Source organism: Budorcas taxicolor, chromosome 16 (genome assembly GCF_023091745.1).
Source record: "Budorcas taxicolor isolate Tak-1 chromosome 16, Takin1.1, whole genome shotgun sequence".
Taxonomy (NCBI): domain Eukaryota; kingdom Metazoa; phylum Chordata; class Mammalia; order Artiodactyla; family Bovidae; genus Budorcas; species Budorcas taxicolor.
In genome coordinates, this window is record NC_068925.1 from 52098477 (window position 1) to 52120532 (window position 22056).

The 22056-nt window shown below is 59.5% G+C and overlaps 2 protein-coding genes across 2 annotated transcripts; both read left to right on the forward strand.

The window, feature by feature from the left end:
- The first annotated feature begins 794 nt into the window (after positions 1 to 794).
- UBE2J2 (ubiquitin conjugating enzyme E2 J2) lies at positions 795 to 12616 on the forward strand. Its single transcript, XM_052653720.1, has 7 exons — positions 795 to 937; positions 4733 to 4863; positions 7312 to 7352; positions 10674 to 10776; positions 10856 to 10994; positions 11276 to 11356; positions 11965 to 12616. The coding sequence occupies exons 2-7, from the start codon at positions 4733 to 4735 to the stop codon at positions 12247 to 12249; spliced, it is 780 nt and encodes a 259-aa protein (XP_052509680.1). The 5' UTR covers positions 795 to 937; the 3' UTR covers positions 12250 to 12616.
- Positions 12617 to 15560: 2944 nt separating this feature from the next.
- On the forward strand, positions 15561 to 19298 carry C1QTNF12 (C1q and TNF related 12). Its single transcript, XM_052654238.1, has 8 exons — positions 15561 to 15728; positions 17466 to 17582; positions 17663 to 17747; positions 17834 to 17985; positions 18297 to 18405; positions 18653 to 18743; positions 18947 to 19025; positions 19200 to 19298. Exons 1-8 carry the CDS (start codon positions 15561 to 15563, stop codon positions 19296 to 19298), a joined length of 900 nt encoding a protein of 299 aa, XP_052510198.1.
- The last annotated feature ends 2758 nt before the right edge of the window (positions 19299 to 22056 follow it).

A 22056-nucleotide genomic window follows, 5' to 3' on the forward strand; every position in this document is an offset into this window, starting at 1 on the left:
GACCGTGGGAGCAGAAAGTGAGCCTCAGTGCAGCGGCCACTGCTGCATAATGACCCTATTCATGGGCTAGGCGGAAAATTCAGCCGGGAAACAGTGCAACTCTTTTTATGAGGACAGCTCTCCCCCTGGGCAGGGGCTGGGCAGGATTCCTACGCCGGACCCCACCTGGCACAGGTTCCAGTGGGGCTCCTGGCTCCACAATCACTGCGGTCACACAAGGTCACCCAGGATTCGATTCTCAGGAACCCGGGTGGTTCGGTCACCGGGGACGCGGACTGCCTCCAGCGCTTCCCTGTTGAGTGGGCATAAGAACTGGGTCCTCCAGGCGGGACTGGGCCGATTCTTTGGAAGGGGGCGGTGGGAGGGTCAAGGTACCAGGGAACTTGGGCGGGGCTCATCCCGGCACCTCGGGGGTTACCCTCTAACTGGGCCTGTTTTCCCGCGGAAGGCAGGGGATCATGAGGAGGGGAACGTGCAAGGTGGGGGGACCGGGAGCTCTGCGGCCGCTGACAGCGATGTGGCCGAGGGACCAACAGGAGGGCCAGCCGTGGCTGATTGGACCAAAAACCTGCCTGAGCTCGTTCTCCGCCCCTCGAAGCTGTCTGTCAGTGCGCATGCGCCGACTGCTTCTGCCTCCCGGGAAGGGAGGCGACAGCGAGATGCAGGCAACCTCCGCCTGGCCGTCTAGAGCGGCCGCCTCAGCTAACCGCGCCCCGGAACTGGAAGCGCGACTTGCCCCGCCCCGTGGGCGGCCATCTTGGAAGCTGAGGCGGCAGCCGAAGCGGTGGCGGCGGCGGCGGTAGCGGCTGCGGTCGGGTGGGCTCGCTCCCGGCGCGGTGCAGCTCTGCGGCGCGGGCCGCACTCTCCGCTCCCTGCTCCGGCCTCGACCACGGCGAGCCTGAGCGCGGCGGCGGCCCACGCGCGGCGACGGGGAGAGGTGAGCGTGCGCCGCGGGCCTCCGCCGGGGCCTCTTCCTCGCGTCCGCCCCGCCGGAGCCGGCCCGAGCGGGGACCGCGGGGCCGCCGCACGGCCCGTCCTCGCCGCGTCCGCGCTCGCGAGGCCTGGCCTGGAGCTTCTATGCGCGGAACCCGAGGTCGGTTACAGCGGGACGCCCGGGGCTCCGGGCCGGGTCGTCCCCCCTCCGGCCAACTTGGGGATTCGGGTGGCCACACGGCTGACGTCCCATGGAAAGGCTCCCGTTAGTGGCACACTTGCGGGCGCCGCCAGGACGAGCCGGCGTAGAGCTTGGTTTGTAAACGTATCTTGGGAATCGGTGTCGGGGTGGGCTGGCTGCCGTTGAGCCCGCCGCCGCCGCCGCCGCTTCATCTCGATCAGTTAGGACCACAGACCGCCTCTTAAGTCCCCCGAGCCATGAACATCTGGGGTGGAAACAAAATTCGGGCGGTCAGACTGGGAAGCTCCATGCTGGGTGGCTGGAGAGGGCCCTGGGCCGGCTTCTCGCCTATGCCTGCCTGCTCTCCCCGTCTGCCAGTTACCTGTCCCGATCCACTCCTGGCCAGGTGTACGCTTCTCGCCCCCTTCCCAGTTAACACCACTTATCTGGACTATGTTTAGTTCACATCCATTCTCAAACTCACGCCGGGCCCAGCCTGAAAATGCTTAAGAGAGGTCCCCGGGCAGCCCCCGGGGAGTTAATGAGGGCCTGAGAGTTCTCTGGGCAGTGGTCAGGGTTCTGTTCTCTCTGGGTGAGGGGCCCTCGGTGTAACTTTAGGGTCTTGCTTACTTGAAAAGCCCAGCCTCTCTGCAGGTACTGTTGGATGCCAGTGCCTAGAGCTAGCACTCTGTCATCTGCACACCTTAGCCGAGCCGAACTCTGTGCAGGTGCGGGAGTGGCACGTGCGGTGGCCCCCGACAGCTGCGGGCCTCCATCCAGCCTGTGAAGCAATCCCACTGGTGAAGGGAGAGACTTCCGTGGGAGTCCTGGGCACAGGGGTGTCACGTGCGCTCTGGTGGGTCAGACCAAGGTCTCTGGGCGGAGAGAAAGGAGCCAGAGGAGCCGGGCGGGCAGTGCTGGATGAGGGGCGAGTCTGTGTCCACGTGGTACTGAAGGGACTCTTGCTGGGATGTTGGTTCAGGCTACTGGCCTTCAGGCTGTCTGCCCTGAAATTTTGTATGTGGACTGTGCTTCTTGTTTTGTTTTTGAGTGTCTCCTGTGACACTTGTCCTCTGTCTGTGGGGACATGGCCTGAAGGGACCTTGAGATGCACTTTGGGGTCTGTGGAGGCACCCGATATGCACCCTGTGTGCTTGGGGAAGACGGAGAAACTGACTCACCTGTCATCCGGAGGGCCCTGAGGGCACTGCTCTGAGTGAGGCTGAGAGAACCCTTTCCTTTAATAAACGGAGCAGTTGAATTGTAAGTGGGCTTCTAAAGATTATGACTTCGAAAGCAAAAGGGAGAGGAAAGTTCATTTGTGAGGAGCCAGGCAGAATCTATTTTGTTTTGTGTGGCTGTCCTCTAACTTTCGTGAAGCATTGAAGTCGGCCACTTAATTGAGTTCAAGCACAAGTGTGTTTGAATTTGCCGGTGAATTGGTATGTGTGTGGCAGAATGTCAGACTTAAGGTGCACAGTTAAAGGAAACAAGTCCTGGGTGATGGTCTTGCCTTTGACTTGTCATGGTGTTTGTTACTAGATGTTGTCCATGGCGAACCACCTTGGCCCCCTTGCCGTCTCTGGCTGGAGCTTAGGGGTGGTGCCAGGGGAGCACTCCCCTCTCAGGCTAGACCCTAACCACCCGCAGTGGGCACCCCAGCCAGCAGTGTCTGCTGGGGCCTGGTGGCACCTGTGCGATATGCAGCTGGGTGGCAGGAAGGCCAGCAAAGGGCAGAATGTGGAGGCACTTGACCAGGGGAGTCAGGCACTGGGCTGGGCAGGGGTGTGGCCACGTGGTTGGGGCTCTGAGGAGGGGTTGGCTCAGGCTGTGGGAGTGTCGGGGCCTGTGGAGTCCGAATCGGGATAGAGGGCGGCCTGGGGCTGAGGACTTGGCAGGTGGCAGAGGGGTTGACATATATTTGTTCAGTTCTGGGTGAGTCCTGAAGGTTGTGATCTGAACTGTGTGATGAGAAGGGTCAGTTGACTTCAGTGAACAGGATGGACTGAAATGGGGGGAGACTGGAAGCCAGAGGCTGGTCGGACGTCTCGTGATAACTGATGGGCAGTGTAGTGGGCCCTGCATCGGGGGTGTGTGGTGGGATGGAGAGAGTGGGAGCATATGGGTATCTAAGGTTTAGAGACCCCAGAGCAGGAAGCAAGGCTGGGCATGTGGAGGGACTACTGCTGCACCCTGGGGGTGCAGAGTGAGACAGCAAGCCCTGGTCGTCATCTGGCTGGGTGGGTGCTCTGAGGCGGATCCCATGGGAACAGGGCAGGAGTCCATAGCCTCTAATGAGGCACCGTGGGCAGAGACTGATGGGAGGAAAGGTGCAAGTGAGGTGAGGAGGGTCCAGCCTGGTGCAGGGAGCAGTGCCAAGTGGGTACTGGCTGGGAGGTCTGCGTGGAGGTTTGGCTGCTAATATCCTGTGCTGTGGTGGGACAGGTTGGGAACACAGGTTGGGCAGAGTGATTCCTCACTTGCTGCCCTCTCTAGTCAGCCTCCCCCCTCTTCTTTCCATCCTTTGCTGCATACGCTGTGTAGCCTCCATCTCCACCGTGTTTTACACCAGTGGCTTTCTTGCTTTATTTTTAGCAGCAAAACTTTTTTGCTTATGCACCTAATTTCCATCTATGAGGTGTTCTAGTTTCTTAAGTAGATGGAGCTGGAGCTGTTCTGGTGCCCCTGAGAGTGGGGAGCCCGTCTTCCACTTCCCCATCCCGCCCTCCTACCTCTGGAGCAGAGCTGAGGTGTCCCAGGTCCCCTGATCAGGCCAGGTCTCATCTCTTGAATGATGGCTGCTCCCTGCCTCCCATCCCAGCCTTCAGTACTGTCCTGTGCCATCCTGTCCCTCTTGTGCCATCTTGTCTGTCCTAGTCTGTCCCAGTCATCCTCTGCTGGGCCTCCAGAGTGCCCTTTCTGATCGAAGATCTGATTTGACTTAATACTTGGGCTTAAAAACTTTCTGGGGTGCCGCCTGATGGCCTGGCCTCGAGTCCCTGGTCGGCCTCGTCAGCTGCCATTCACAGTGCTTCGGCTCCTGCTGTGGCCCAGTGTTGTGCCCTGGACACAGCACACTTCCTTACCTTTGCCTGTCCAGCTGCTCCTGCTTCCTCTTCTGTACTGGATGTGTGTCTGGGTCTCTCCGGGGTCCCCTCGCTCTCTCCAGTCCCAGAAAGAGGCTCTTCCTCTATTCCCTTGTTCTCCCACCCACCTGTGGTCAGTGGTAAACGTGCTGGAAAATGTTTAACAAGGAGTTCTGGGAGGGGCATGGCACCCAGTGCAGTGCTGGGGGAGACACGCACATGGCTGGTGGTTGGGGCTGGCTTTAGCTCGCCTCCACTCAAGACCGGCGAATTCAAGGGCTCTCTCCCTCTGAAGCTTCTTCAAGGACACAGGTGAGTCTGCAGGGTCTCTCTTAACCTTTGTATCTGACGAAAGTCACATTGGCGAAGGACCTGCTGGGACAGGCGGGAAAGGAGACTCTGCAAGGCTCATGAGTGTCTGAGAGGGTGGGCAAGTTGGAGCGGCCCAGGGGCCTTGATTCCGGGTGACAGAGGTGTGGGCAATGGGGGTTGCCTTGCTCTGTCCCGTGTCAGTGTAGACTTGTCTCCACAGATGAGCAGCAACAGTGGTAAGAGAGCACCGACGACAGCGACCCAGCGCCTGAAGCAGGACTATCTCCGGATTAAGAAAGACCCTGTGCCTTACATCTGTGCCGAGCCCCTCCCTTCCAACATCCTTGAGTGGTAAGGCTCTGCCGCCCCCTTCCCTGCACCACCTGCCACCTGGCTTCTCCCTGATGGGCTTAGGGCCAGAGGGGCCCTCTTAGTGTGGGAAGGGGGTTCCTGTACGCTCGTCAGGCGTGAGTGGACCATGAAGCCTGCAGATCCTCTCTGGTTGTCTTCACAATGGATAGCAACCCGGGATGTGGCAGGCTGTCTTTGAGCTCTGCACACGGGCCAGAGAGAGGATCCTTCCTAGGGGTGACTTTGGGGCCTGCAGACTCACGCCTGTTGGAGAAGCTGCTTGTCTTGACTCTCCTTCTCTGCTCTTTGCTTCTTGATGCTGTGAGGTGGCCTGTCCTACGTTGGCAAGTTTGTGATGGGGGATGATGGGTCCTGAACCCCGCTGTGTGCCTGTGGACGTGCGTTTCATGGGAACTTGCCACGCCACAGAAGTGCTGCCCTTATCAGGTGTGCTGGTGATTTTGTGAGAAACAGTGTAGGGCTGAAACATTAAGGAGCATTTTCTCTGTTTGGAAGGTATTTAATGTTTTATGTTTTGATCTTAAATACTGTAAAAAAATTTTTTAGATCTAGAAGAAAGAGATCTGAGTTAAAGAAAAGTCTTTTCCAGATTGGACAGGTGTTCAAGGATTTTGGATCCACATTCCTTGGCTTGCAGAGAAGGGTCAGCGCTGGCAGGTGGGCAGAAGGTCTCAGGGAGTCCAGCCTTGGTGTATAGGGGAGACATCAGTGTCACAACTCGCCCTGCCCCCAGGATGTAGCTAGCAAATGGACAAACGGGCTCTGTGGCAGTCTAGGGGACATCCTGGTCGTGTGGGGGCCCCTCCTGAGTGGGGGTCAGGTCCCAGGTCTACTGTTAACTAGGAAGACCCACTGCAGAGGGAGAGGTGTGAGGCAGCGTCCATTGGAGGCCAGACACAGGCTCCCCTCCTCGCCACAAGCTGCGACAAGCTGTATGCTGGCGGGTTGTCCTTAGGGAAGCTCCTTTGGGACTGAGCACCAGAGATTTCAAGGGGAGTGGGTCACAGGAACCTCTGCCTGGAGCCCCCCAGTATTCCAGACTCCCAGAAGGACAGCAGGCTTTCTTTCAGCACTGACCACATTTTTGCCCAAACAGTCGAGGTGCCGTTAAGGTTATGAGACCCCCTGGCATCCACTTCCAGACACCAGCTGAGGACGGCCGTGTTGGGCCTGCTGTGTGGGCTCTTCCCAGCCAGGGTGTCTGTCCCCGCCACTGGAGAAGAGAGTAGTCTTCTGGAGAGGTCTGTACTCTAGGCCTTCCTCACTCTGCTGCCCTGGGGCTGTCAGGCACTCTCAGAGCACTGCTTGCCCAGCCCTTCCTGATGTCCTCAGATTGGACACAGAAATTGGGAGCAGTGACAGATTAAGGCCACGTTCCCCAATTTAAGGCTACCTTTCCCAGTTTGTTCCTGGTCTGCTGACATAGGATGATGATATTTTTTGGCTCTGACCTATCAGCCAGTAGAGAGCAGGGGTTGTCAGTGTCCTGGTGGGAAGTAGTGTTTGGAGAGGTGATACTCGTGTGTGCACAGTTGTGTCTGGTCTTGTGTTTCTGGTTAGTTCTATATTCTTCTTTGTGCTTTTCTGTTTTCTTTGAAAATTTATAAGTTCAGGGCTTCTTTGGTGGTCCAGTGGTTAGGACTCAGCTCTCACTGCCAAGGGCCTTGATTTCATCCCTGGTCAGGGAACTAAGATCCCATCAACCACACAGAGCAGCCAAAAAAAAAAAAAATCGAGCAGTTCCAATGCTTCTTGCCATAGAGATGAAGTGTTGTTTATTTGTGTGGAGAGCAGAGTCCATGGGGCTGTGGCCCTCTGTGTGAGGCCTTTGGTGACCATCACGAACTGTCCCTGTCCCTCCTGCGGGAAGATAGCTGCTCTCGAGGTCACGTCTGAGTCTTCCAGGGTGGCAGGGCCAGGGCACAGTCTCTGCGGGTCTCCAGCTATTCCTGGTGAGCTACTGCATGATATTTGGGCACACTGAAAAGCATCAGATTTCAAGTATGTCTCAACTATAAATTGTGAATCTTTGTTTTTTTGTTTGTTTTTTTCCTCCACACTGCATGACATGTGGGATTTTAGTTCCCTAACCAGGGATTGAAACCTGCACCCCCTACATTGGAAGTGCCGAGTCTTAACCTCTGGACCTCCAGGGGAGTGAAGTGAATTTTTAAATTGTCAGTTGATGTTAATGGTCAAAGAGGGTTAGCTTTTTGCGTACTGTGTTGTGGATTCAGAGGCACTTTGCAGAAAACTTGGAGGGCACGGCCTCTCTGATCCTGTTGGAGAGGCAGGGAGCTGTGTAGCTGGTCAAGTTTAGTCACCTGCTGAATGTCTATGAGTGTATTAGTTTCGGGTGGGCCCTAAAAACCCCAGCCTTGGAGTGATGCCATCCCCAAAGCCAACTCATTTTCTCTCCTCCCTCAGGCACTATGTGGTCCGAGGCCCTGAGATGACTCCCTATGAAGGTAAGTCTTTGCTCTGAGTTAGATGAACAAGAGGCAGCGTCTGTGTTCCAAAGAGACCTTACCCGAGAAACTCCGTCCGTTTGTCAGTAATGCTCTTTCTGGTTTGGGGAGGTAGACTGCGCACATTTGGAGCTTGTTCTGGTTTCCTCCAAGTCCTAGATGTGTTTGCTCAGCGTTTGGTTTTGCTGATACGTCTCCAGCTTCAGGTTCAATCCCTGGGTTGGGAAGATCCCCTGGAGAAAGGAAAGGATACGCACTCCAGTATTGTGGCCTGGAGAATTCCATGGACTGTGTGGTCCATGGGGTTGCAGAGTCAGACACGACTGAGCGACTTTCACTTCACTTCACTTCACCTCTCTGTCTTCAGGGACTGCTAAAGTATCAAGTTTGCTCAGCCTCCTATCTCAGTGGAGTCAGACCTGGGAGAACAGACAGGGAAGAGGAAGACCAGAGTGTGTGTCGTTGAGGGAAAGGAAGTCATTTCCCGAGTGCTCGCTCTGTGCGGTGTCCTCTGAGCTCCGGAGCGGCACATTGTGTTGGTGGGGCACAAAACGTGGGGGCCCGCAGGGCTTGCCAAGGGCGGGTGCTGCCACCCAGTGGCCTCCGGTGTTTGTGAATAGACCTTGGAGCTGTCAGTCAGTCTCCAGGTGAAGCCAGAGCCCAGGGGAGAACTGTGGCCAGACAGGCCACTCTCTAGGCCTGGGTCCTGACTTTTGGTTGCTGGAGCAGCCCGCTTGCTTCTTCCTGCCATGGGGTTCTGTGTGCGATTTCCCTAGAGGGTTTGTGCTGCTGGGAGGAAGGGTGGGGTGACCCACAAGCCACTCATGAGCCTTATGGGTAGGCTGGCAGAAATGTCAGTAGCCTCATGGGACTCTGCTGGCTTGGGAATCCCCTGTCCTGAGGAAATAGTGTAGAAGGCACTTGGGTGGCATGTCATTTTTGCCACAGGGTATCAGGCTTGGTGATGGCTTTGCGTGGGGTTCCAGACCACAGGGCAGAAGATGGGCTGCAGGACAGCCTGTGTGGATCGTACTTATCAAATACATGCTGTGTTTTTAACAAACTTGAAGAGACACTAAGAACGAGCAGTGTTCTTTCGCAAGTAGGGCTATGCCTGGTTTTAAAGGTTTTTTATTTTTTGTGGGTTTAGTGTTTTCCATATAAGAGGGGTGAGGGGCTGGACTGCAGGAACCTCCCCATCCCCCAGCCTCTCTGACCGATGATAACAGTCTCTTCTTCCCCAGCCCAGCCCCATGACTCTGCTCGCCTGGGTCTGGTCTGCTCTCCTGTGTGTCCTGCTGTTCCTGGTCCTCGGGCTGGGACAGTCCACCTCCTTGGGAGGGTTCCTTCAGAGACCAGGGCTTTTTCTGCTGCCCACCTTGCCACTACCCCCCCCCACCACTTCCCCTTAGCACTTGTTGCTGTGCCCCTCCTGATGCCTGTCCCCGCCTCAGCTCAGGGCCCTGCTGCCCACAGTGCCACCCTCCAATGACTGCTCCATCAGGGTCTCCCAGGGACCCTCAGCTGCCGCACCTGGTGGACGGCTCTTGGGCCTCAGTGTCTGGGCCTGTGTGGATTCTGATGCGTAGACTCTGGCTCCCTCCTCGTTTGCTCCTCTGACTTGTGGGTGTTCTGACCCTTCCCTCGCAGTCTCCTTAGCCACTCTCCCACGTCCACATCTATCTGGTTCCATGTCGGCTGCCCGCTGACCCCATCTTTGCTCTGAGCTCTGTCAGTGCTGCTCCAGACCTGCGAGGCTCACAGTTCAAGTGGGCTTCCTGACACACGAGTGTTGATTTGTGTCTAGAGGTTTTATTTTATTCCTTTAAAACCCTAGGAGAGTGTTCTATAGACGTACACAGGCTTATTCTAAAAATTGGTTCTAAAACTTACATGAAAAGTGAGGGACTCAGAGAAGCTTAAATGGTTTTTTAAAATCATAAAGTGGAAGCAGTCGCTGTGCCTGGTTCTGAGACTTGTGGTGGTGTCGCGTTGACTGGACGGTGTGCTGGCCCTGGAGGGAGGTGCGGTTCAGCTCCCCGACAGTGGGTTGGGGGCAGCACTGCCGTGGCTCCCAGTGTGCTTCTCCTAGGCCTCCCTCCTCTGGAGCCAGGCGCTCTCAGTGGTGTCTGTCCTAGGGCTTGGCCGGGACATTTGGAATGAAGCCAGAGGAGAGACCCCTCCCTCCCGCTGCCCCCCACCCCCACCCCCAGCCTCTCACACCCTCAGATGCACTACCCCCCAGGCCTGTGACAGATGCTCTGCGGTAGAGAGCGGGCATCTGGGTCCCAGGGAAACTGCAGGCCCTGCTCGTGGCTCTGCCTCAGCCCCTCAGTGTGTGTGACTGCGTGCGGAGGCCTTCCTGCCGGGGACCAGCGGCTGCAGGTGCTGCTGACGGTCCTCTCTGGATTGGCCAGGCAGGTTGGCCACCCTGCGCACACCCCGCACCGCCCCTCCACTAAGTGGCCTCCACTAATGTGTGTGGGTGCTCCTGCTCCTCTGGGCCGAGCCCCTGTTTCCATCTCCTGCGCTTTTTCCAGTTTGGCTTTTCTCAGTGCTTGTGGTGCAGGCGTGCTCCAGCGTCATCTCTAGAGTTAATCCCTCGCTGGCTGACTTGTCTACATGCAGAGGTGGCCTCAGGTGGCACTTGCCCGTCACCGCCCCCCCCCCTTACTCTTCTGCCTCCATCACTCCTTCACCATGGGAGACTGGCCCAGGCAGTCAGAGAGTTGGGCAGAGACCTGTGGGGCTGGAGGCCAGCAGGGAGCCCAGTGGAAAGATGGCAGCTCTGTCAAGCCTCATTGTACATGCACACACTTACACAGACACGTGCATGTCGCTGGAAGTCCTGTCAAGTAACGTTCTTCTGCCTTGCCAGTCTGGGTGGGCCTGAGGTTCTCCAGAGGAGGGAGCAGCTCACAGGGCTTGGTGGGGATAGGGGTCAGCGTTGCATTGTTTACTCATTTTTAGTGGGGGAATGATAGCGATTCACCTGTTGCTGGGTGTGGTTTGGTGGAGAATGGGAGGCAAGACGTGCAGGAATGAGGGGACCAGAATATGGGGGTAGGGCCAGTGAGGAGCCTGTGCAGATTCTGTCTTGATGCTCTGCTATCGGGAAGAGAGGTGTGCAATGAGGGAAGAGGGGCTTGGGGTCGGCATGGGGTGAGGTGGGTGGTAAGGCCTCTCTAGGTTGGTGGTGTGAGCCGCAGTGAGATGGCCAGCATGACGTGTGCATTCCAGGGCTTGTAGGCAGGAGCCTGAAGGCTGTGAGGGCTGCGCCCACTGTGGCGATGACAAGGCTGCTTCTCTCTTCTGTTGCAGGTGGCTATTATCACGGAAAACTAATTTTTCCCAGAGAATTTCCTTTTAAACCTCCTAGTATTTATATGATAACTCCCAATGGAAGATTTAAGTGCAATACAAGGTAAGGTGTCCCTGTGCGCTTGGATGCGGGACTGGAGTCCTGAGGAACCTGTGCCCCGTTGACTGGGTCCTTTTTTCAGGTTGTGTCTTTCTATCACGGATTTCCACCCAGACACGTGGAACCCGGCCTGGTCCGTCTCCACCATCCTGACGGGGCTCCTGAGCTTTATGGTGGAGAAGGGCCCCACCCTGGGCAGCATCGAGACATCGGACTTCACGGTGAGCTTGGGGGTAGTGAGGAGGATGCTTGGTCTCCCCAGCCCAGTTAGGACAGGGACTTCTCCGTTATCAGTTGGCATCAGGTCTAAGATCAGTTGATGATAAAGAAAGGTAAACGGCCTTTGGAGACCCCATGTCAGTCTTTCCTGAGGAGCATGCCTGTGGGCTGCTTTCCACAACACAAAGACACCAGTCGTTCAGCTGTCACTTAGTCTGTTTCTGGAACATGAAGGAACTGAAAGTAGCCATCAGGCTGACATTTTCCTTCTTTTTCTTTCTAGAAAAGACAACTGGCTGCACAAAGTTTAGTGTTTAATTTAAAAGACAAAGTGTTTTGTGAATTATTTCCTGAAGTTGTGGAGGTAAGAAAGTGAAAGTTTGCCATCGGTTTTGCTTTCCCCAAGTCAGGAACACTTTGATTCTGTTTTTCCCAAGAGAATGTATACCTGTGTGTTCTTGTGCTACAAACATGGAGAGGGAAACTGAGGTGCAGACAGGCAGGTGCTGCAGACCTGCCCCTCTCCTCAGGGCACCTCGGGGCTGGAGGGTGAGTCGGAGATGGGGGCAGGTCAGGGAAAGGGTGGTGGGCTTGCTGAGTTCGCAGGTGGCCAGGAGTGAGGGGCGGGCATACTCCCTGGTCTTGGTGCTGGAGCAGAGAATGTGGCTGTGAGCAGGGGAGGCTGGGCCTCATGGAGGCTGGGGCCCTGGTGGGTCAGAGCAGATCGGACCTGGCTCAGTCCCGGTCCCTGAGGCACAGGCATGGTGGTTCTGACTGTTCCCACAGGCCCTTGCGTCTGTTACATAGGATTAGCAGCAGCTCAGCCTTCACAGGCAGTTGTTAGGATGAAATGTGTGCAGCTGGTGACCACTGACCCTGCGGGGTCTCCGTGGTATACCACAACCCCCTCCTAGGCCCTGAAGGAACTGGCTTGTTTAAACCAACCCTTGTTTCCTGCTGTTTTTCTCTTAGGAAATTAAGCAAAAACAGAAAGCACAAGACGAACTCAGTAGCAGACCCCAGGCTCTCCCCTTACCGGACGTGGTTCCAGACGGGGAGACGCACCACGGCCAGCACGGGCTCCCGCTCCTCAATGGGCACGCGCCGGGGGCCGGGCCGCACCTGGCGGGGCTCCAGCAGGCCAACCGGCACCATGGACTCCTGGGCGGGGCCCTGGCGAACTTGTTTGTTATAGTTGGGTTTGCGGCCTTCGCCTACACGGTCAAGTACGTGCTGAGGAGCATAGCGCAGGAGTGAGCTGCCACCACGACCAGCAGAGGGGTCGGACACACAGGATGCTGGGCCTGAGCTCGACGTGGGCTGGCTGGACGTGCTGCTGAGCACGCGGGCCTGGCTGACTCCTGGGGTTAGCTTTTTAAAAACCTTTAAAAGGAAAACAAGAACCAAAGCATGTAGTTTGGATTTGGAGGAAACGTGAGATCCCCAGCCCCCATGCTCGCCCTGGGATCTGGCAGGGGCTGAGGGGCTCCATGTCCACGAGGAGGCCTCACGCTTTGGTTTTATAGCTTATCTCCCATATTGTCTTTTGGACCTGTTTTAGTAACCTGTTTTTCATTTTATTAGATTTGGTCACTTAAAAATATAAAACTCGATGCCTATCCAACACTCTGCGTGTGTTCTTAGTGCAGAACTCTGACCCGGCAGGCAGGGCCGGGGCCTGGCAGGTGGCCAGGGGTGGGTCGGGGGTGTGGGCTCTGTCTGGCCTTAGTGTTTAAGACATGCTTTTGTTCACTAGAAACGAGCAGGTTTCTCTTGGGGAGCACACGGGCTCTTGTGCTGAAGTTGAAAATCTGCTTTCTCATTGAGGCTGAGCTCTGTGTGTTGCCTGGTCACACTGCCCGCTTCCCTTCACGCCTGCAGCCTTCCCTGTGCTGCGCTGGTGGCAGGAGGAAACCCTCAGCGGCTCCCTGGGTCCCACCTGCTCCACAGCCTCCGCATTTGTGGTCCAGACCTTTGTTTGCCCTGGAGACAGGCTCCCAAAGATCCTTTCACAGCAGATCCATGTCTGGTTCCTAGAGGCTGGCTGTCTGGGAAGGAGGGATGGACGGCTGGGTTCGGGGCAGGGCTGGTGGGCGCCCTCTCAGGCTTGGGATCTGTGACTCCCTGGATCGCCAGTGTCTTCCTCCTCTGTGTCTCTGCTTACGTCGCCTGCACAGTGTTTAGTGTTTGGAAGGTGCTGTGCCTGGGGGCTACCAGACAGCAGCTGATGACTTCACTGCGTGCAGGCAGGCATTGATGCGTCTTCAGCGTTCTTTGTTTTTTGATCAACTTAAAATTGCTTTTTGATTTACCACTTCTGTGTATTTGACCCACTCCTGTGAAAAAAATCCTTTTGTCTTCGTTCCTAAATTTTGTGCTCTTGGTGTCTGTGAACCACAAGTCCATCTCCACCCAGTGCTGAGGTAGCCTGTGGGGCCAGAGCTGCCGCGTGTGCCGAGGAGCTGGGCGTCCTGTGACCAACAGTGGACCTGTTGCCTGTGCTCACTGCAGAGCCTGGCCGCTGGCGTGTGTGGCTCTGCTGGGCCTCCCTCCATCCACTGCCAGCACGAGGACGTGTCTGTGGAGGTCTTTACCCCTTCCAGGTGTGCCATGTTGCCTGAGGGCCTCAGGAGGCAGAACGTTTAGCAGATGCATCTTTTCTGTGTGTGAAATCTTAACTTTGAAAATCCCTCAGCCAACGGTGGGAACAGGTCCATGCTGTACAGACTCCCCAGCGCCCATGGCAGCTTGCTGTCTGATGTGACCCTGAATTAAAGATGACTTTGTCCTCTCATTGGTTTGAGAGGGTGGGACACCTCCCCTGGGCAGTGGGTGGGCAACCCGATGGGGGCTGTAATGGGGGCTCCCAAGGTCCTGTCCTGTGTGGAGTTGTGTCCACTGTTGGGTCAAGGTCAGCTGACCTGAGCCTCTTCCAGGGGGCAGTTGGTGGCTGTGGCCAGGAGGCGTGGACAACTCAAGAGCAGGCTCCCTCTGGTCTGGCCTCAGCCAGGAGGGCTGGGGCCTGTGGGGACTGCCAGAGGCTGGCACAGCTGGCGCGTCCACATGTTCCGGGCCAGCAGGACGCAGGTGCTCAGCCTAGAGAGGAGGAGTCTGTCTGGCAGTCCCTTCCTGCTGGGCCTTGGCCAAGGGCACATGGAGGCTTTAACTGGGCAGGTGCAGAGGGGCTTCTGTGGCGTGACCTCCTTGAGACCGGGCTCGCCAGCTGGACACTTGAGAGAGCTAAGGCCCCACTGGCGAGCTCAGGATTCACTGAGACTGGCTGCTGTTGTCTTGGGAGGTGAACACCTCTACCTGAGTAAGGAGCAGGACAGGTGTCCTTGGGTGGACACTCCTCACATCGTCCCCACCCAGCTTGTCTCTGAGGTGGTTTCTGCCTGAAGCTGCCAACCCTGCATGTGGCCCAGAGCTGGCTGTCTCCTGCCCACATTGTTCGTGCTGGACTTCTGCCAGCGGGTGCGGGGCGGGGCGAGGTCTGGAGGGGTCTTCCGTACTGCCCCTGGGACAGGGAACCCCACCCTTTTCAAGTCTGGGTTGCAAGCAGCAGATTAGCCACAGCTCTGGCCACACTCAGCCCCAGGCGGCACTAGCCAAGGGGCAGCTGGTGAAGGGGGATGGTCCTGGCTTAGGTGTTGAGCCCCCACCAGGGCCTTGTCGACACCACTTGGCCACAACTTCATGCTGCCTGCAGCTCATAGGAAGGTAAGGAGGGACCCCAGCTCTCCCTGGGGACCTGCCCACTGTCACTTACTCTCCACTGCCAGAGTGGCTCGTCTGGCAGGGTACCGCCACTGGGGGCTCAGCTTTCTGCTGACCTCCATTGGGGGGATAGGCCTGGAGACTGGAGGGCCCAAGGGGCACAGCTGGGTGAAGGCAACCCCTCAGTGAGGGTTGGGCAGGCCCAAGAGGAGGGGCAGATGTGGGCCATGCCTTTGCTTAGAGGTTGACTGGTCTCTTCCGTGCTACCCCCACTGGTCCTTGGTGGAGGAACCCCCAGGGTTACCTAGGCTGGGACCAGCTGGGAGCCCTCCCACGAGCAGGGCCACGGCCTAGGGCAGCAGGGCCGGAGGGACAAGGCTGTGAGGTCATAGGAAGGGGCTATGAACCCCGACGGAGTGTGTCCCCGCCTGGGGTCACTGGGCCCCACCCTGAAGTGGCTGGGTTGGGGAGTGCACAACCTCTGCCCTTGGGCAGCAGCTGTGCGGGGAAGTGGGTGGTCTGTTGGTGGGGTTCCGCCCCCATCCACGCCCCCTGGCCAGCCCTGAAGCCTGGGAGGCTGAGGTTCTTCCCTTGTGAGCCCGCCCCCTTGGAGCCCGCCAGCCTTGAGGAGGAGGGGAGCGCGGGCGGGCAGGGCACCGCTCACAAGGGAGTCTGCAGGGTCGGGGGCGCGTCCCTCACTAGCCCAGCTCATCCTGTGCAGACATGCACCAGTGGCAGTCAGGCGTCCCTCGGGGCTGCGCCCCCACGCTCAGACTCTGAGTGCCTCTGGTTGCCTGGGCTCAGCAGCATTGAGCCGCTGCGGGCTCCGGACCCGGCAGCTAGCAGCCAACATGCGCTGGGCCTGGGTGGCGGCCACAGTCCTCCTCTGGCCACAGCTCGCGTTCCTCGGGGGCAGCGGGGCCCGGCGGGAGCCCAAGAGGCCTCGGCAGTCCAGCCAGCGCCCCATAGCCCCCAGCGCCACCACACTGGGCAGCGAGGGGCTACTGGGCTTCCCCAAGGTATGCATGATCTGTTACGGGCCCACGTGGGCCATCCTCCAGCCCGCCTCCCCTGTCAGAGTCGGGTGGGACTTTGGGCAGGAACCATAACAGTATGGATCAGGGGACCCTCTCTGGGCCTGGGGAAGGAGTAGGGGGTAGAGGGGCTTCTGTGGGGGCTACATTGAACCCACATAAGCCTAAGGACTGTCATGCCCTGAGTAACCTGCTGCCCTGAGGTGAGACTGCAAACTGGGGAGGTGCTTTGGGCAGCTGGCTCAGACCGCCTGGTGGGATCTGGTGCTCCAACTCTGGCTTCTGGGGTGGCCAAGGCTAGCCCTGCCCTGACCCACTGCTGAGTACCCAGCACCCCTAATGGCCTCTGGCACGGGGAGGGAGACCAGGTCCTGGCTCCAGCCTACCCCCTGGCATCCCCTCTAAGAGAGCCTCTCATACCTACTTCAGCCTTCAGTCTCCACCCTCTTGGGCTGGGGCTCCCTGAGGGGGTCTCGGAGCTGACCCCATCAGCAAGGGCCTGATGGCTGCTGGACTTGAAGTGAAGCAGCGGTTGCTAGCCCAGGCCCCCTGCCAGCCCTTGAGCCTTTGATCCTGGCCTTCGCCTCCCTCGGGCGTCTCTATGGCAGCCAGCCCGGCTCCTCTCGGCCTACGCGCCCCATTGGAGCCTAAGGCCCCATATTCCGGCTGGGCAGGCTGAGGAGAGCAAGTACTCTGGCCCTGTTGCCAGGGGAATGGGCTGCCAACAAGCTCTGGGAGAGCTGCTTGGGGAAGGATCCTTGGGGGCAGTTCCTGCTCTGCCTTGCCCCACCTGCCTGGGCTGCCCCTCCGGAGCCATGGCAAGGCAGTCGGGGGACAGACAAGGGCTGTCCCTGACCATGGCACCCCCACCCCAGGACAGCCTTCCGCAGGCATCAGGAGATCCGCTCTTCCTGCTGAGAGTGGGCTCCTGCTCCACCTGCCCCCCAGGTCACCCACCATGGCTCAGGTCTAAGGTGACCGGAGGAACAGGTGGACTGCAGAAGGGAGAAACCCTGGCCCTCCCAGCCCCCCACACCTGGTCACGACCCCTTGGCCTGTCTGCCTGGACAGCTGGCTCTCCAGGAGTGGCCGGGGCTCCACTGGCCTCGTGGCAGTAGCTCTCCCCTGCCAGACCAGTATCTGTTGCGCTCCTGGTCACTTTGTGGACCTCCCGTGTGAGACCTGGATACAGAGAGGGACCAACCCCCAGCTCGCACCCCCTCACTCAGCCCTGACTTTGGGGCTGGGTGTGCTCCTATCCCTCCCACTGCCCTGGTGCAGAAATGGTGTATGAGAAATGTCTGGAGGGTCTGATCCTGGGCCGCCAGCTTGCACACCCAGCGCCCACTCTCCCCAGCCTCGCACGACTCTGGAAGACACTCCTGTCCACCATTGCCTGCCTCAGCCAGGCCGGACCTCTGTCGGGACAGGCAGGGCTGGCTCCATGTGCACACAGCTGTGCCCGTCTGCCTGGGCACAGGAAGCAGCAGGAGGGGCCATGTGGGTCCCAACACAGCAGCAGACCGCAGGCTTCTGGACATGGGTCCCTGGCCTGAGCCCCAGGGGAGCCCTGCGGTGCCCCGTTGCCATATTTCCTGTGTCTGCACTGAGTCCCACCCCAGCAGCCTGGGCCCTAAGATTCCTGTTGTTCTCTGAGGGTAGTGGGGCAGGACCCAGCAGGGCCTGGTGGTCAGTGTACAGCCTTGTCCTCTGACTCTTCAGCTGCCCGAGGCCTCAGGGCCTGAGTTCACAGATGCCCATGTGACATGGCTGAACTTTGTCCGGCGCCCTGATCATGGGCCCTCAAAGAAGCGGTGCCGAGGCCAGGACAAGAAATCGGTGAGCCCCAGGATCCGAGCCCAGGTTGGGGTGGCTATGAGTGCCCCCTCGGGAGCCTCATTTTCTCCTGCCTCCCCCAGCGAGGCCTCTCTGGCCCCCCCGGCCACCCCGGTGTGGAGATCCCCCAGGAGTCTGCACTGCGGGAGTTCCAGGACATGCTGAAGGGTAGGCCCCCTCCACGCCCTCTCCTCCTGGGTTTGAGAGAGAGCCCCATGCTGCCGCGAGCCACACCTGCACCGTTGTCCCCACAGAGGCCACCGAGCATCGGTCCTTGGGGCTGCTGGGCCCTGTGTTGCCTGAGGGGATAGGCAGGCAGCTGGTGGCCGAGGCCTTCCACTGTCGGCTGAGGGGCCCGGTGCTGGTGGACAAGAAGACGCTGGTGGAACTGCAGGGCTTCCAGGCCGTGAGTGGGCATGGCGGGCGGGCCCCACAGGACAGCAGGCCACAGTGGCCCCGGGGCAACCCTGGGCCTCCACACAGCGCCGAGGCTTGGGGTAGGGTGCGAGGAAGCCAGGGCAGAGGTGCCTTCCCTTGTGGGGCTTCTTGGGGCCCAGAGTCCTGGTGGGGACAGATGCACGGGTCACCCTTCTGTCCCGCCCACCTGGGGTCTGCTTGAGCTGAGGGCTGTTGGTTGTAGGCGCCCCCCTGCCCCAGGCTGGGTGTGGGATGTGAGGCTCCAGACTGCAGCTGCGTCCCCCTGCTGTCCCACTCCAGCCTGCGGCCCAGGGTGCCTTCCTGCGGGGGTCTGGCCTGAGCCTGGCCTCCGGTCGGTTCACAGCCCCGGTGACTGCCATCTTCCAGTTTTCCGCCAGCCTGCATGTGGGTGAGTGGATCTGGCCAGGGTGTGGGTGGTGGGGAGGGGCTGGCCCTCCAGGTGGGCCCCAATGTCACAGACCTCAGGCCTCAGTCCCATTGCAGGGACACCTCCTGTCTCAACCCTGCACCCACTGGGGACTGGACAGCCCTCATGCCCACCCTCCCCAGCCCACAGTGTGCCCCGAAGGCCCCCAGCCCCCTCCCCTCTGCTCCGTCCTCCTTGTGGGCACTGCAGACCCGGCCTGTCTCCCCAGATCCCAGGGAGCTGCAGGGCAGGGTCCGGCTGAGGGCCCAGGACACAGTGCGGGTGCTGGTCTGCATTGAGTCCCTGTGCCATCGCTACATGTGAGTGGGCCCCCCGGGGGTCACTGGGGTGTCCTGAGGGGCAGGGGACTGCCTCCTGCCTTGCCCACAGAGCGGGGCTGCCCCGAACACAAAGTACTGTGGTGAGCCCTGAGGAGGGAGCATGCAGGTCTCTGGGCATCGACAGGGGTGCTCCCCCCACGGCCACTGTGTCCTGGCCCCTCATCCCTGGACCCCACGTTCAGGTCCCTGGAGGCCATCTCCAGCCTGGAGAGCAGTGGCAGTGTCTTCTCGATGCATGTGCAGGGGCTGCTGCAGCTGCAGGTGAGGCGGGGCCACTGGGGCGGGGGTCAGAGGACCATGGGCTGTGGGGTCCTGGACCTCTAAGCCTCAGCCTGGGCACTGCAAGTCCTGGGGAGGGGCCACCTGGTGGGCTGGGTGTCGACCGGAGAGCGGCTGGGCACCATGGGTGGTGACGTCCACTGTGGGTGTCTACAGGCTGGACAGTACACCTCCGTCTTCGTGGACAATGGCTCTGGGGCAGCTCTCACTGTGCAGAGCAGCTCCAGCTTCTCTGGCTTGCTCCTGGGCCCATGAGGGATGGACAGGGCCTCAGAGAAGTCATCCTGCCACCCCCACCCCTCTGCCCGCTGGTAGACCTGTGATCATAGCAATAAATAAAGGTCCCCCAGCCCCCACCGTCGCCTGGTCACTGGGACATCATGGGGAAGAGGCAGGGGACGGGGGGCAGAGTGGCCATGGGTATGGGTGAGGGCTTGGCCAGGGAGGTGGAGGCTCTGGCTATTCACCCTGGCAGCATGGGTGTGGCCCCCACAGCCCCTGCTTCTGTTAAGGGCCACGTTTACTCTGAGGACAAGGACAGTTGTCCATTCAAGCCGCCACTTGGCCCTGCCCATGACCTGGGGCTGCCCCTCAGCCAGCCCGGGCCAGTCCCACCTCAGAGGGCAGCAGTCTGTGGACATTCGCAGGGCCATGGAGGACTCAAGGTTGGGGTGCAGGATGGTGCATGTCGGGGCATGCAGGGTGAGGCAAGGTGCTCCAGGGGGGCCTGGGGGCCTGTGGGTGAACAGGGCCGCCAGCCCCCCATATGAACCCCAGGGTCCTCAAATCCCCTCATTCCCTAAGAGAGCTGACTTCTCACCACCTTCTTGGCGGCTGCCACCCTGAGGTCTGGCCCCCACCACTCACGGCCCCAGCAAACTCAGACTGAAGAATGTAAATTGTAGTGAGTCATTCAGGCCTCTACAGAGCTACTGAGATACCATCTCTGCTTGGGCCCTGGGCCCCCAGCGGGTGGCCCCACGTGACCCGTCTGTATAAGCCTGGAGGGTGGGGGTGAGGGGGTGCTCAGCTCTGGAGTAGTGGGGCCCAGAGACCCATTTCCAAGGCTGCAGGGAAGAGTAGGGGCTCAGGGGCAGGGGTGGGGGGTGGGAGGATAGTGGGCAGGTTACCAGCTGCTCCCCCGACCCTCCTGCCGCCCGCTGGGTAATGAGGCAGGAAAGCTCTGGTGCCGGGCAGGCGCCAGTCCCTGCAGCCATGGGCTTGGCCTCTGACCTGTCCCCCCGCCTCCCACCCAGTGGCAACAGGAGCCAGGGGTCTGGGGGTGGTTATCAGCCTCATGGTGGCATGATCTGAGACGAGTGTATCCACCCCTGCAAGGGGGATGCGTGAGTGCCAAGCTGGGGTCTCTCTGCTGGGCGGGGGAGGAAAAGGGGGGAGGCCAGGACCACTGCTCCACATCACTGAGGGCCTGTGTGGGCTCCAGAGCCCAGGCTTCCTGCGGCTGCCATCCGTCTGGAGTTCGGCTTGGCTGCAAGAACAGTCAGTGTTGCTGCCTGTGTACGGGGGACACTGAGGCTGTGCCTGGCAGGATGCACGGCCAGACTCCTCCCTGTTCCCAGGGCTCTGCTGATAGTCCTTTGGCAGCAAGCTGCCCTTGACCATCCTGCCTGGCCCTGAGGCTCAGGCTGTCCCTAAGTTTCTGGGGACCGGCATGTCTCCCAGTCAGATTAGAGCCTGCTCCCTGCACCCTCCACTGTTATCTGGTTGGAGTGCAGACAGGAGATGGGCCTCTGGCTCCGGAGGCCTCTCAGATCCCTCACCCGACCTGGCCTGAGAGGGGGCAGGAATCGCCTCCTCACTTGGTCCTGTCATGGAGTTGTGACGACAAGGGTCGGCCCAGGCTCCGCTGGGGTGACAGGTGGGAGACAGGAGATGAAGAGAAGAGAGACAGACAAGACAGATGAGCCAGCTGCCCGGGCTCCCTTGGGCAGGTGGCCAGGGCTGGCGCCCGACTCCACCGCCTCCCGGTCTGTCTCGTCTTCCTCCCGGCTTCTGCCCCTAATGGGAGGTCATTAACCACTTAGCTGTAATTCCCCCGGAATGTGCGGTCTCCAGCTGAGCCCCCAGCATGGCGCTGGGGGTGCAGGAGCAAAGAAATGGGGGGCTGGTGTGGGCAGCAGTGGCTGTTATAGGCGGGTCTAGGCGCCTGAATGCGGAGGCAGGGGGTTCAGGCCCGCACTGGCACTTAAGGACGTACGCTGACCCCCCAGTGCAGATAAGGGGCCAGTTCAGGGTAAAGCCCCCATGAGACTCCACCCTGGACCCAGCTGCATCATCTGGTCTCAGCTCCACCATCTCCTGGAGCCAGACCCAAACTGGGGTGTTTGCTAAGCCTCCGAGCCTTGAAGGGGTTTGCAGGACCCTGGGCCCTGGGCCCTTTGGGTCACACCCACCCAGCCTGAACAGGGGCTCCTCAGGTGTGTTGCAGGAGCTGTTGCTACTCAGGGTAGGGGGCTCACTGGGGTCTAGGGTCTGGGGTGGGGGGCCGGGGGACAGGGCTCGTTTCTGGCCCAGACTGTGGTTTCCAAGCTGGGCTTTGGGATGGCCAGCACTGCACTGGGCAGCCTCAGCTTGAGCCCTGATCAAGCCCTGATCTAGAGCTGCAGGAGGTGCTGGGCTGACCTTGCTGGCCTTTCTAGGGCTCACTGCCCTCAATCTCCGCTGATCTGCCTGCAGCCAGAGCTGGGGACTGGCCTTGCCAGGCTCCTGGGAGGGAGGACACTCCCTGAGCCCTGGGCCTAGGGCTGTAGCCAGCTTCCCTTGACCATCCCTCCTGGCCCTGAGGCTGAGGCTGTCCCTGAGGTTCTGGGGGCCAGTATGTCTCCCAGTCGGGTCAGAGCCTGCTCCCAGCACCCTCTGCTGTTATCTATCTGGCTGGAGAGCAGACAGGAAATGGGCCTCTGGCTTAGTCAAGTAGCAAGTTCTCTTGGGGGCTGGGAATAGTTGTGGCAGGAACTGGGAAAGACAGGGGTGGGCAGGCTAAGTGTTCCAG